The sequence below is a fragment of the Nothobranchius furzeri genome, chromosome 1 (assembly GCF_043380555.1).
Source record: "Nothobranchius furzeri strain GRZ-AD chromosome 1, NfurGRZ-RIMD1, whole genome shotgun sequence".
Taxonomy (NCBI): domain Eukaryota; kingdom Metazoa; phylum Chordata; class Actinopteri; order Cyprinodontiformes; family Nothobranchiidae; genus Nothobranchius; species Nothobranchius furzeri.
In genome coordinates this window covers 103,566,152-103,581,338 of record NC_091741.1, presented here as the reverse complement: position 1 = coordinate 103,581,338, position 15,187 = coordinate 103,566,152, and the positions used below count along the sequence as shown (strand labels likewise).

The following is a 15,187-nucleotide window of genomic DNA, read 5'->3' as shown; positions in this document are numbered from 1 at the left end:
ATTAATAACACTGCTATGATGTGGAATAAAGGAGTATATAATTAACAATTACAAGACAAAATAACAGTATATATAAAAATTAGGGCTGGGACTTGATTAAAATTTTTAATCTAATTACTTAGAGGCTTTGTAATTAATTAATCTCAATCGCATTTTAATCGTTCAGGAAAATGTGCTCTCAAAGCAAAACTTAATTAAAATTATGAGACAGAGAATTAAACATTAGACATAGTTATTACTGTAAAACTAAAGCTTTTAATAAAAAAAATGCATTTTAATTAATCAAATGTCACAGTGTGATATGAAACAAGACCCAAATCAACTAAAATGTATAAATACAAATAGAAAACACCTGCAAAGGGTTCCTGAACCTTTAAATAGTCTCTCTGTCTAGTTGAATTACTGAAATAAATTTGACTTTGCACCAGATTCTAATTTTTCCAGTTTTACTTGTTTGTACAATTGGGAGTTTTTATTAGCATTTCTACTCATAATGTAGTAAAAACACACATAAATAATAATCCTTCAAAATGACAGTAGAACAGGCACAAATATGATCTAGGACTTAAATGTGCTAGCTTTTAACACCAGAGCAGGCTTGGCATATTCTGAGAATGATCAGGAACACTAACTGGTTCCAGTTGGATGACTGGAGGATGATGGGATGATAAAAGATCATGGCGAGGAAATAATGATCTGACGAACAGGTGAGCGGACCTTCCTTACATGGGAAGTCCTGATGTTACGTTAAGAAGGGGGTGCTGCAGACTCGCAGGTTCACGCCTGCTGCAGCGAATATGGTGTGATCTCCAGCCTGATCACAACTTCCTCGTTTCTCGCTGCCCCTGATGCACTTAAGCATCCGCCCCTTAGCTGATGACAGCTTCAACACACCTCGCTGCTTAATGATGCATGCGATGATGTTTAGACAGAGACTCGTCTCAGAAACGTATAACTCCCCGACAGAATTGTTTAGAAAATCATCAGAAAAGTTTCAGAGTGTTTCTGTTTTAACTTAAACTTCTGTTTTCAACTTTAAGACACGTTGTTTGTGATTGTTTACAGAGTAGTGAGAACACGGAGCGTTCTCCCAGCGGCAGCCAGGTGCCTCTCGTTTGTCTTACTTTCATAAACTACTGTTAGGACACAGAATTATTCTGTCTGGTGCTTTCAGCGCTGCACAGATGTTACGTAAATGTTAAAAATATAGCTTACCGCAACTTTTGTAAAGTTCCCGTTGCCACCGGGCAGCTGCAGCAGAGACGATCTCTGAAAAATGTCCGCGACCCGGACTCCGTTGTCTGGAAGTTTGTTTTTTTCCAAGTTAAGAAAAAAGGCGGACGGGATTCCTAAATCCTGCATCAGTCCAAGCAAGGCAACTTCTTTCCGTTTTTATTCCGTTAGTAGTCATTAGCACTGTGCATTGTTGTGTGAGTCAGTGATATTCTGTCTACGAGGAAGTCGTGCAATGACAAAGGTTCCGCTGTGCTCGAAATGCAAGCTGCGATTAAATGCGTGAAATTTTTTTGATGTGTCTTTTTTTCTAATTAATCATAATAACGTGTTAAAGTCCCAGCCCTAAAAAAACTCAAAATGATAGGGGGGCTTGTGATTATTTTAGGGGGGCTGAAGCCCCCCTAAAACGGACCTAACGACGTCAGCGGTCCCAGCGGACCCGACCACCAACTGTGATGTTGCAAGTGCAATGTTCTGGCCACAGGGGGCGATAGGGGCTGGATGGTCTTTCATTAACGAAGATAATTTAAAAAAAATGAAAAATGAGCTAAAATCTCTTTATATAATGGGTTAAATAAAATATAAAGTTCTGACCATCATGGACTGTAGATCTTTGTCTGGCAAACTGGTGATTCGAATCTCTGGAGTCTTGGCTCCTTCTGCTGGCGATGCCCAGTTTCTCTTCTTTATCATCTTCACTGGAGCCCAGCTTTGACTCTCCATCCACATTAACTATACATTTTTTTTCAACCAGAAAGTATTGATCAGTCACAGGTAATGACATTTTACTGGTTTCACAAGATTTACACTAAAAACCAGGCGTTACCTGGGTATTTTAGCTGAAAGGGGTCATGGATGTGCAACGGGTTTCTGAGCTCTATTTTTTTGGAGTTAGGTCTTCGGACTGGAGCTTGGAGCCGGAGGCGGGCCATGTCGAACACATCCACCTCTGGTAATCTAGAGCAATTCAATTTCAATTCAAATCAGTTTATTTCTAAAGCGCCAAATCAGGACCAGAGTCGTCTCAAGGACCTTCACACAGTAAACATTCCAGTACAGGTCAGGTCATTAAGCCAATCAGTAACAAGTTTTCTATATAAGGAACCCAGCAGGTTGCATCGAGTCACTGACTAGTGTCGGAGTCTTTACAGCAATCCTCATACTAAGCAAGCATGCAGTGACAGTGGAGATGAAATTTCCCTTTTAACAGGAAGAAACCTCCAGAGGATCCTGGCTCAGTATTAGCAGCCATCCTCCATGACTCACTGGGGATGGAGAAGACAGACAGACAGACAGACAGACAGACAGACAGACACACAGACAGACACACAGACACACACACACACACACACACACACACACACACACACACACACACACACACACACACACACACACACACACACACCAAGTAGTGTTTCTATGGTTACATTGCGATTTCTTAGAAAATATTCTATTTGGTAACAGATAAACTTTATTGTATTCATCCAAGTGAATCCATAATTAAACGGGTAAACTAGTAGTAGCACATTCAATGTCAAAAGAGTAAAACGTTATTTCAGAAGAGGGAGAATGTTTAAGTGGTTAGCTTCCCTCCATGAGGCCACCACAGCTCAGCAGAACATCATTGTAGCTTCTTCTGGGGAGAAAAACACTTATAGAAAAAATAAAGTTAACAGCTGAAGTAGCAGGAAATAATACAGTTAAAGAGTAGATTGTAGAAGAAAGTAGTAGTGTGTGAAAAGTGGTCAGTGTATCCTCCAGCAGTCTAAGCCTATAGCAGCATAACTACAGAAATAACTCTGGATAACCTAGCCTTATAGATGGAGGCATGTTGGAGGCAGGGCAAAGAAAAGTCGTCTTTACCGACTGTACACTCCACCTCCCTGTACTCCCCCACTTGTCCAGATCCAGGCTAACATCAGATTTTAACCATAGGCCCTATCAAATAAAAACGTTTTAAGCCTAGTCTTAAAAGTAGACAAAGTGTCTGCCTCACAGACTAAAGGTGGGAGTTGGTTCCACAAGAGAGGAGCCTGATAGCTAAAAGATCTGCCTCCCGTCCTATTTTTAGATATTCTGGGAACCACCAGTAAACCTGCAGTCTGAGAGCGAGGTGCTCGGTTAGGAACGTATGGAACAATCAGAACACTGATGTATGATGAGCTTGATTATTAAGAGCTTTATATGTGAGAAGGAGGATATCTTAAAATCTATTCTGAATTTAACAGGTAGCCAAGGTAGGGAAGCTAGGACAGGAGAGATATGATCTCTTTTTAATTCATATCAGAACTCTAGCTGCAGCATTTTGGACAAGCTGAAGACTTTTATCTACATTCTGTGGACTTCCTGAGAGGAATGAATTACAGTAATCCAGTCTTCATGTAATAAATGCATGAACTAGTTTTTCAGCATCACTCCTGGAAAGCATAAAGTTAAAGTCCCATTAATACATCACACACTGGTGAAATTCATCCCCGCATTTGACCCATCCCCACGGGGTACGGTGAGCTGCAGCAGTGGCCACGATCGAGAACTATTTGTTGGTTTACAGCTTATAAACTTGACTCTTCCATATACCAGTTAGAATTGACAAAGCTCCTCAGATGAGAAGCGAAATGTTTTCAAGAAACCAAAGAAGTCCAGCTGCCTTCATTCAAACTGCTTTGGAATACCATGACCTGGATGACTGAGAACCTTCACCAGCAGACAAAAAAATAGCAGAACTGCAATATCACGAAAAACAACATACCGTAAATCCTCTAATACAGGCCCGGGCCGGTATTTGACTCAAGCTCATCAAGCTCCAGGCCTTTATTGGAAGGAGGACCAGAATTAGAGGCAGGCCTCTATTTCTATTTGAGCAAAATGAACTAATGGTTCGCTGGAGTTTTTGACAATTAAAATTGCGCCCACATTTTCAAAGTTAAACACATTTCTTTTAACAACGGTAGTTTCTGCTTCAGACATCTCCCCCCTAACCCTGCGCAGCGGCCGCAAAGTGTCACACCCTGTCTTGTCTCCCAGTTCTGTTTAGTCATGTGTCTCTGTTAATTGCTCCCACCTGCCTCTCGTTTCCAATCACCCAAACTCCCAGCCCTCTTGTATTTAAACCCCTTCAGTTCTGTGTCTATTGTCGGTTCATTGTTTCATTGTCCAGCTTGTGCTTCATTACAGACTTTACCTCGTCCTGGTTTGTCTGCCTGCCTGATTCCTCCCCAGCGTGTGGATCCGCACCTCCGCTCCGCTCACCGGCACACGCTGACACACTGATGCGCCTGCAGCCTCTCAGAGTTCCTGCTGCTCTAAACACTAAAATAATTATTTCATTTTCTGTTACTCACTTCTGATTTTCTTCAATGGTGTCCGTTTGTTGCAACCACCAGGTACAAAAACTAACTTGTTTTTATTTGACTATTTTTCTGTCTTGCCTGTTTATTATCTTCCTACATCTCCTCTCAATCCTAAAGAAAAACTGCTACCTGGGTTCAGATATATTCACCTTATGAGTTACCTTTGAACTGCAGTTCTAAAAGATCTACCGACCGCAAAAACAGCGGAGTGCTCGCTGCTTGGCGGCCACAGAGATCGGTGCGTCACCGGAGGACAAGGTGATGCGCCCCGCTCCACAGCAGCGAAGCGCATCAGGCGCAAATAGAAGACAGAAAACATTAAAGGAAATAAGCCGACATGAACAGTCGCGTGTTAAATTAGTTTTTGAGGTGGCAGCACCTGATTTGATAATGTTACTGTGGCCGTGCTCAGGACGCAGATGTCTGGAGTGCGTCAACAATCAGATCTTTGCATGCGCAAGCTGGTTAAGGTTAGGATGGGGGTGAGGAGAATGTTAAATTGCAAGAGGGTAAACGTCACAATTTGATTAAATGTCCGTTTTACGGCGGGTGTCAGTACCGACGCTCTGGCACAGCACGTTGCCTCCCGACGCGCAGGAGCTTGTCACCTGCTGACAGCAGGCTGCTGTCTTTTCCGAGGGCTGCATCTTGCCGGTCATTATCACATGACAGCGACTAGTCGATGACACGCATAAAAGTCACTATAGTGAAGTCGACTAGTTCATACAACCCCTACTGCTCCCCAGTGTTCTGCAGCTTAATCAGCATGTTCTCTTTGAACTTGATATCAAATTTTCGCCTCCTCTTCATCTCCGCACGGTTAAAGTTACCATCGCGGTCTATCACTGGCAAATCAAAAGTGAGACGGATGACACAACCGCCCCCCCCTGTGGTAATTGCTTGTTACCACATTCCACCCAGCCACAATAAAATACAGGCCATTATTCACCTCCCCCGACTCAGACACCGGCCAAAATATGATACCCGGCCGTTAATTGAATACAGGCCGATATTAGAGGATTTACGGTATGTATTTTTAACAATAACAATGATACTCAACCCTAGATATCCAGTGTGACTCACAATATCATTAAACATAGCATATCTTGCAGCTGTTGGCGTCTCTTGAGGACCTCATTCCCTCTTTAGGCATTGTTAACCACAACGGCGCCGCCAGTCTGACCAGTCGATCCAGTACCTCAGAGGTCAGTGGCATCCACAGTGTCTGCATTCTCTGCAGCAGGACCACTTCACCCTGTGGTGGGAAAACCACCTACCCTAGGGGGAGTTGGCGTTTGCAGCGACACACCACCTGAGACTCCGCACCCTGCAGTGGGTTCACCACCTGCCAAAGGGGGGATTGATGGTGGCGCTGAGACTCCGGCTGAAGCCCAGCACCTTGCGTTGGGGACTCCACCTGCCGAAGGACGGGCTGATGACATCAGTGACCCTACTGCACTACGGCTGGCGCTGGTGACCTCTAGCCCCGAGGTTGGTGACTCCCTACCAAAGGGGAGGTTGAATGGCGCCCTGTACCACTACTGGCTGACCCTGATCTCTCTGACTGCACCGGCGCGTCGACCGAGGGCCCTCCAGAGCGCTCACCTGCACGGAACCCTCGCAAGGCTGCACCAGTCTACAATCTAAGACGTTCTTGGTTTCCATTTTCAGCTCTGACAAAATATGTTTTGTTAGTCGCGTGCATCGGTCTGATATCGACCGCAGCTGAGATTAATTCTCAGCCTCCTCTAATGCGTCTGTACAAACCTGGGCCCTCTTCGGGTATCACACTCCGAGACCGCCCAGCTGGACTGCAGAGATAATAAATGATAAACAATAAACATTTTCTCCTCCAAGGTCCATCACAGAGGAACTCTTTTAAAATAAACTCCGTTATTCCAAGAAGAAGAAGAAAAGAAGATTTTATAATTAAAAATCATTGAATGAACTTTTGTTATAGCTGATTATAAATAATGAAATGTTTCATTAATCTGTGCTCAATGATTGTTTTAGTATGTTTACTTGACGAGGTCCTAACATTTGCACTCACAAGTAAAGTTAACGCATGCCACATAAGTTAACCTTTTGCCTGGATTCTGATTCTCCATCACAGAGGGTGTGTCTCTGCAATGCTTGGTAACATCCTGAAAACGTGCCAGCTTCTGGTTGGCTATTCAAGATAACATCAGTCTGTTAAAACTAGTTTTACTCTGGTTTTTCCCTGAGTTTAACTTCAGACAAAACAGTTCGAACAGCTCAACAGTTCGAGGGTTCTAGAAAAGCTTTAGACTGGCCATCTTTTGCATAACCTCTGGAACTACAAGGATTTTGACACATTGTCAAAACCTTAAATCTTTTTCGCACCTGCGAAGCTGAAACAGCAAGATAGTTTCCTGCAGAACAAAGCTGATTCCAAACTCCTTCAGAGTTATTTTTAAGATGCTCGGTTTCATCCAACTGTCGTGACCCGAGAGACATCTTCGGACTGAAAGAACCGGCACCTCGGCCCTCTACAGCCCTCCGGTGCCAGTGGTCATCTGACCTCTCACTTTCCGATCCACCAAGAGGTTCTCTTGATCCGGGTAAAGTAGACACACAGATAGCATCTGAATGTGGTTCTGATAACATCTTTATAGCTTATTTGCAAACCAAATTCTTTCCATCCAGAACTCATCTCAGAGAACGGAGATTCTGAAAATATTCACACATAGGTTCCAGACACCCATCTTGTAGTTCGCATCCACTCACAGTAAATAATAGTTTAAACCATTTGTCAAGTCTTAAGTGTTTGTAAAATAAATTCTAACTTTGCTTGTAAACCTGAATGTTTCTTGAATCAAAGCGAAGTGTGTACGATCCCTTAATGAATAAAAGAATCTTAGAATCTTCTGACTAAAACAATAAGACCAAGCAGGGAATATACTATTTATATGGAGTATCACAGCTATTGGTCACAAGTAGTGGTAATAATATAAATAGCTTTTCAAGCAATTTACTTAACCCAATTTACCCTCTATTATCATTACACATAGCTATAAACGTATAAATATATAATAAAAAAATAATGAAGTGGTTACACATTTGTCTAACAACATCCGTAAATAGTTGCTTGTGCACCAAAGGCAATTATTGGAACATCTGGTTGTCGGTCTGGTCGAACTGCAAAATTTCCGCACTTCCCTGGGTCCTCCACTCATCACACACACGTATTCAGCAACAGAACACTACTGGTGTGAGGTTCTCCGCTCAATCACATCAGGGAAGGAGAAACAGCCGGCTGCTCCCACTTCGGCTTTAGGACAAACTACCAGAGTCCAAAAAGAAAATCACCATTTGAAGCCACGGACAACAACAGAAGCTTGGATGTAGAAAAGGGCAAATGGTGTTTAGCACAATCTTGTTTCCTCTGACATCACAGGTCTCCGGTTCCGGCAGAAGCATCTCAGATTCCTGACGGAAGAGGTGAGCGTTCCGTGATCGTGTTTGCGTTCAAAACAGCAGCTTTAAATTAGGCTCTACTGAATTCAATGCTTTTATTACTTCAAGACCCAGTGACTAAGCTGAGATTAGGTTACACACTCAGAGATCAGAGCAGTCACACCCTCTGCTACTCTCTTCTACCACTACTCCCTTTATTTCAGCTGTTAACTAACTTGTCTTTTATTGGTCGGATGACATATGCTAATTTTTTGAGATAGGAATTTTGGGTTTTCATGAGCTGTATGCCAAAATCATCAATATTAGAAACAATAAAAGGCTTGAACTACTTCAGTTGTGTGTAATGAATCTAATAATTTTGAAAGTTTGGGTTTATCAGTACATTACAGAAAATAATTAACTTTATCACAATATGCTAATTTTTTGAGAAGGACCTGTATTACTCTATGCCTGCAAGCCTTCTCACTCATTCCCACACACACACACACATTCCTGTATCCTATATCTCATGATAAAAATAAACTGGAAGAGCAGATGCTCAGTTGTAAGCTTCAAGCTTTTGACTGAGCATCTGCCCTGATTTACAAACAGTAAAACGTCTGGTTAACTCATTCACTGCCATTGACGACTAAAGTCATCATTTTAAATCCAATATTTTTTTACTGTTTGGGCATCGGAATGAGCCCCCGCGCTGAGAGAACAAACATCTCAGCTCTGAAGCCGATCTTCATCCGCATACGTCACACGTCACATGATCAGGAAGCACAAAATCAATGTGTTAGGAGATTGTTTTGGGCCGCTGCTGTAAAAAAAAGTGAGGCGCAAACCGGAAAAGCTTCTGCCGATCACAATTCGACAACGGATTATGGAAGAACGGATAATGCTCGAAACACGCAAATTCTTCCTGATGTCAGAGGTGAGTCTCCGCTTTGTTTTGGCGTCGACATCATCCTAGCGCACAACGTTCTGTGACTCTTAAAAAAACAGTAAGAACAGCGAGAAACGCTGGCAGCGAAGGGGTTTAGCAATCAGGAAATGGCTGGCAGTGAATGAGTTAATTGTCTCTCTCTTTTCTCTTTGACTGCAAGTATTAGATGATTGATAAAATCCCTAACAGATACATAATAGTCTCCTACACCTATCTCCTGCATTAGCTTCTGACAGAAAATAGTCTCCTACACCTATCTCCGGTGAAACTGTAGGATTAGAAAATCCTAACAGATCTACGTCACAGTGTCACTAACATTCATGGACCATGAACCGTTCACACTGGAGATTGTTTGATGTTGCATTTCTGCTGAAATGTGAACAACCACATCTGAATTGAGCACCAGGACCTACAGTGTGACCCAAGCCTTAATGTCAGGAAACAAGACTCCAGATCCTGGCATCTGAAACTCAAGTCTGATCTGGCTCCCTTCGAGTTCCTGAAACAGGTACACTGGAGACCTCCCCACCCCCACCCCCCAGAGTACAACTTACAAGGCATTCATTCCTGTTAGAGACCACTGCAGACGTGTTTATTAGATGGGTGAATAAAAAATATAAAGGTGACCTTTAACTTCTTACACTCTGTAACATAAAATGTGCTACTACTAGTTCATCTGTTGTCTCTGTGTGTGTGCGTGTGTGTGTGTGTGTGTGTGTGTGTGTGTGTGTGTGTGTGTGTGTGTGCTTTGTCTTCTCCATCCCCAGTGAATCATCTCAGTTTATACTTCTTCCTGATCATCCATGATCATTTCTGATGAATGCTGAGTGACTAACCCTACCCCCCCCCCCCCCCCCCCGGTAGAAAACGCTTTGCATTTTGCAGAAAGTCACAATCATGGTTCTTTTTTCTAAATATTTCAAGAGATTATCGTAACAATAAAAAATGTATAACATGTGAAGGTCAGAGTACATTACTATAGCCACTGTTAAATAGATAGAAATGGGCAGCATGTTGCTTGTGGATAAAGAAGTCCTGCATGAGACATTTCCAGGTTTGCCCATTTGGCAGGAGTAGCTCTGGATAAGTAGGCTCAGTTGGAATGTTTGCTTTGTACAGTGCCTTGAGACGACACATTGGAAGATCTTCCAAAAAAGGAAAATCCTGTATTTTACACTAATTTAGAAAATGTTGCAGAGCATAAATGATGTGAGGGAATAATCCACAAACAAGGCATCCGATGTCATGTAAGATTATAAACCAATAGGCTGTAGCACCCGGCACCATCTCTGACTGGTTCTAACCTCATACTAACAGGAGAGTCCAACTCGTCCCAGTTATCCTGCTGCAGGTGAGCTTCCAGGCGCCTCTGTTCTTTCCTTAGCTGCCGACGCAGCGCTGACAGCTCACTGAAAATGTCCCTCTGGTCTCCTGAAACACACATAATCAAGCTGTGATTAGTGAGCTTAAATCAGCTCATACAAATGACCAAAACAGCAAAAATTAAGATAGACTGAGCCCAGAAGACAAACTCAGGTGTAAAATCTGGAAGGTTTTACAGTACCTGCAGCTCTGAGCTGGTTCCTGCAAGCAGGGACGGGAGGAGACTGACGGCCGGACAAACAGCACTCCTTAAAAACCAAGAAGCCCAAGAGAAATAAAAGCACATTATTTTATTCTTCAATTATTTTAACCATTAAAAGTCAGTCTGCATGTTTGTGAAGTTGTCTCATCAAAAGATTTCACAAAAATGATCTCTAATTAACCAAATGGTTTCATCCCTGTTATTACACACATCAGCACTGCTGTTTATAAATATGTAACGTCCTCTTTTAAATGAAATAAATGGAATGGAAATGGAGTAGTGGGTGAAGCGGTGCTGGGTGATGTTGTTTATACAGACCAGATGCCTCATTTATCACAACTTTTCCTATACTGCTTCCTACAAATTACATTTATGATCTATGAAACGTGCGGCGGGCTCTCGTACGCACTTCTCCGCAATCGTCTGATGATAAATCCCACCTGTGCGTATCCAGGAGCTTGTGTCAGTTCACCATCATTTACATACAGAAACACCCTCAAGTAACCATATTTGGTCAGGCTACATCCTCAGCTCGTGAGGGGATTCCCTGGGTTTTTCCCCCCCCCAGAAAAAAATAAGAAAAGCTTTATTGACAGTGAGATCGAGACACTGGCTGCTGAAGCGCCAAACAGTCAAACAAATAGCAGAGTTTATAAATGCTGTCGGGACAAAGGAGAGGTTCCCGTCAGGAATAAATCAAAAATGAATCTGATAATTCATAGAGTAACGGGTTCTCGTTTACATCTGAGTCGTCGTTCTGGTTGGAGTTTCATTTGGAAATGTTGTCTGAGAGCGCAGCCTCAGCCTCTTCTGAGCTGTCTGTCGGGCTGGTTGCCATGGCAACAGGGTGTGTATGACCAGGGAGCAGAGGAGGTTCTGGGGGTTTCTCTAGCTGTAAAATAAAATATGAACTGGAATCGGATTTGAATTTTTTACATTTATTACTGAACAGGAACTTCCAAATGACTGGACAAACAATTTGGAATGAACAATTTAAACTTTGAACTGTAATGCATTTATTCTTAAAAAAGTTTGAATCTTGGTATCTCTTTTTTAGCAGTTTTTAAGACTATTTCTTTTTGTAAACTTTCAAACGTTTTTATTTGATGTGGTAGGCCTTGAAGCAGTTTCTCTCCAGCTGCAGGCAGAGTCCTGCACACCTCTCACTGCCATGGGGTGCTTCTCTGGCACACCGTGCACTGCTATACCAAAAACTTTTGTTTTAGCAAAAATAATTATTTATTGTAAAAAGATAAATAATGCTGGAATGAAGCTGAATCTTACAATTAGCAAATAGTTGAGGATTGTTCAAATCAAAAAATCAAAAAAAGACTGAACAAACATTCATACCTGTTGGATAAAAACTGATATTGTAATGTTATTAATGACTTGACTTGACCATCTGGTGTTTTTAAACCAAGTTTCATCCATTTTATTTTTACTCTGGTAACAGACAAGCTTTTGTAGTTCCTACAGGGAGGATTGAACTTGCCCCAGTACCAGGACTGGTGCTGGTCCCGTTATCAGTAGAACTCCCTTGAGAAAGTCCAGACAGTTTTGTTGTTTTAGAAATGCACCTGGAGTGTCTTCCTGCCTGAGAGTCTGTCAGGAATGTCGAATGTGTGTGCGTTTATCTTTTTGTGTGTCAGCTTAAAAAATACTTTCGGAAGGCATCTGCCCGATGAGAGTGAACCGAGACCCGGTTTGGTGTGTATTCCTTTCCTCTCCACTTTGCAAAGTCTAAATTGATGGTTGATTATTGATTATTGGTTTTGATAAACTGATTACTGTAACCCTCTGCATGTTGAACGTTCCCTAAGGTAATCCTGGATTGAATATAAAATTACCCAACAATACCCAGGTTCACTGGATATCTGTCCTTCTTTGTGGTCACTGTCTTCAGATATACGCCTTCTGGGACACCTAATGGATCGTGTTGATTTTCTTTGAGGCATTTCCAAAGTTTCATGCTGGCTTTTTATGCTAATTAGCTTCCCCGTTCCGTTATCCGCTTTCACCGCGGCGCTGCACTCCGCTGTGCTCCGTTTCAAACAGGCTGTACAGTAGGATTTCCCCTGGTAGCGATATTTTCCATAACTCTGATTGCTTCATGCTGTAGATCGTTGGAAAGCTGCTTTTATGTACTTTTAGGAACCGTTGGAATTTATTGAATCTGATCAGCCATTCAAAAGTTATAAAACGGAGCATTTTGGATGACGAACTCAGCACGTCTCTGAATCTGTGTTGTGATTCGTTGTGCTCAAGACAGGGAATGCCGGTGGCTACCGTAATGTATTGTATATGCACGAAAAGCCCCATTTTAAATCTTTTCAGCACTTTGGGAATTTTTATGATATCTTGAACGGTTCAGGAATTATGGTAATGAGAAGTGTGCATGCCTAATCCCGTCGACGGCAACAGGTTGGTAATAAGAATATTGTGGCATTAACAGAGGGGTGCCGGCAGTTCGGGTTAGGGGGCCCCCCAACACAAGGGGGCCCCAGGCGGCCGCCAACCTATGCCTAATGGTAAAATCGCCACTGGTCCCGAATCCCAGCGTAGCAGAAGGATTTCTTCCTCACAGAGAACGTGTTCCTCCAGAGAGCACGCTCAGTTAAATCCTCCAATAGGCAGCCTGAGGGTCTGAGCATGCGATGAAGGCCGAAAATGTAGAAAGTTTGCAAGTTTGAAAGTTTTTGAGTTTTTTGTCATGGGACCGAAGAAATCAGCAGCTGACACGGAAACACCTGGGGCCAAGAGGAGCCATCCCCAGGACTCGCCTGAGGCCTCATCTCCCCGTAAGGATGTGCTATATTTACTAGAATCCATAGATAAACTGCTTCTGGGATTTGAGGGGCGACTCCAACTGCTTGAGGTTCTTCACAAGGAATTCCAGAACTTTCGACAATCACTGGAATTCAGCCAGGAGCAGGTGAAGCGGCTCGCTGCTGAGAACGCGTCTCTGCGGGAATCGGTTTTCCTCCCTGACTGATGGATTTGATCGGATCTCCCAGGACAATAAAGTTCTAAAGGAGACAGTTCTGGATCTCCAGGCACGCAGCAAGAGAGATAACCTGGTGTTCGCAGGCCTTCCAGAGCTGACCAGAGGAGAAGTGGAGGACTGCAAACAAACCATCAAGGACTTTCTCCACACCCACATGAAGATACCCGAGGAAACTGTTAAAAACATCACCTTTCATCGAGTACATCACCTTGGAGCCAGGAGAAAAGACAGCAGAAGACCTCGTCCCATCGTGGCAAAATTTGAGCACTTCAAGCATAAAGATCATATTAAAAGCCACGGGAGAGCTTAAAGGGACTTTAAGGAGTTTTGAATTTTCATGCTCGCGATCGCCCCCTCAGGCCAAAAGCGTAACGGCTTTCATCATTTTTTTCTCTGTACTCTCTGAGGGTTCCCAGCAGAGTTCTACAAAGAATTCTGGATCATTCTGGCTTCAACATTCTTCAGAATGGTGAGGGGAATCAAAGAGAGTGGCAGATTACAGCCAAACATGAATTCAGCCAATATTAGTCTCTTGTTAAAACCACGCACAAAGCCTGTTAAAGCCCTGGCAAAAAGATTAGAGAAGCTAACCCCTTTCATAATACACCCTGACTAAACTGGTTTCATTAAGGGTAGACAGTCGTCCACAAACTCACGTAGATTACTTAACTTGATAGACTACTCTCACAGTAGAAATATAGAAACTAGTATATTATCTCTAGATGCTGAAAAGGCTTTTGATAGAGTTAACTGGAAGTTCTTATTTGCAACTTTACATTAATTTGGTTTTGGGAACTTCTTCATAAACTGGCTACAAACATTATACAGTTCACCAACAGCACGTGTCAGGACGAATGACCAAATATCAGCTAGCTTCTGTCTTCAGAGGGGGACCAGGCAGGGATGCCCACTGCCCACCTCACTGTTTGCTATCTTTATCAAACCACAATCAGGCCAACAACAGATATTAAAGGCATAAAATGTAAGAACATAAAACATAAAATCAGTCTTTATGCAGATGATGTTTTACTCTTTCTCCAGAATTCTCAATCCTCTCTCTCATTCAATAGAACTGATAAACTCTTTTTCAACAGTTTCAGATTGCTCTATAAACTGTTTAAAATCCACAGTTCTACCAATTAATATCTTTTGTCGATTTGTTTAATACACAATTGGAGTAAGGGAATATCACATAACTGGAAATGAATGTCTCTCCCAAGTTGGCAGATCTAACCAAACTAAACTACATCCCACTTTTAAAGAAAGTGGAAGATGATCTTGCAAGATGGAAATCCTTACCAATATCACTCATGGGGAGGGTTGCTACAATTAAAATGATGGTCTTACCCAGAATAAATTACTTATTTTCAATTATCCCAAACAAGCATGGTGCAGCCTTGTTCTGTGTGCGCACACAGCGGTACAAGTGGTAATGCTGCTGGAATTAATAATTTTATCCTACTCAGCAGCCAACACATTTTCACAACCTAAGCGTCGAAAAATGATGCTGTGTGACCAAGCATTTGTTTCAAACACGTTGGGAGCCCACGCGCTGTTCCAGAGCATCGTTTTCCGACGCCAGCGGTAAAACGGAGATTTCAACGACATTTCACCTCTGACAATTTAACCATCCCCTCACCCCT

At 42.5% G+C, this 15,187-nt stretch overlaps 1 protein-coding gene across 4 annotated transcripts in view; it reads right to left on the bottom strand.

The window, feature by feature from the left end:
* Nucleotides 1-15,187, bottom strand: part of LOC107391650 (centrosome and spindle pole-associated protein 1) — a 74,160-nt gene that overhangs the window by 21,487 nt on the left and 37,486 nt on the right. For 3 of the 4 annotated variants that reach the window (XM_070552806.1, XM_070552804.1, XM_070552807.1), the window contains exons 19-22: nucleotides 10,520-10,586; nucleotides 10,260-10,386; nucleotides 2,063-2,193; nucleotides 1,831-1,968 (exon numbers count right to left, since the gene is read on the bottom strand). In XM_070552806.1, the coding sequence (XP_070408907.1) occupies nucleotides 1,831-1,968; nucleotides 2,063-2,193; nucleotides 10,260-10,386; nucleotides 10,520-10,586 (463 nt within the window). The remainder of the gene's footprint in view (nucleotides 1-1,830; nucleotides 1,969-2,062; nucleotides 2,194-10,259; nucleotides 10,387-10,519; nucleotides 10,587-15,187) is intronic. The other variant, XM_070552809.1, reaches the window with a different exon arrangement.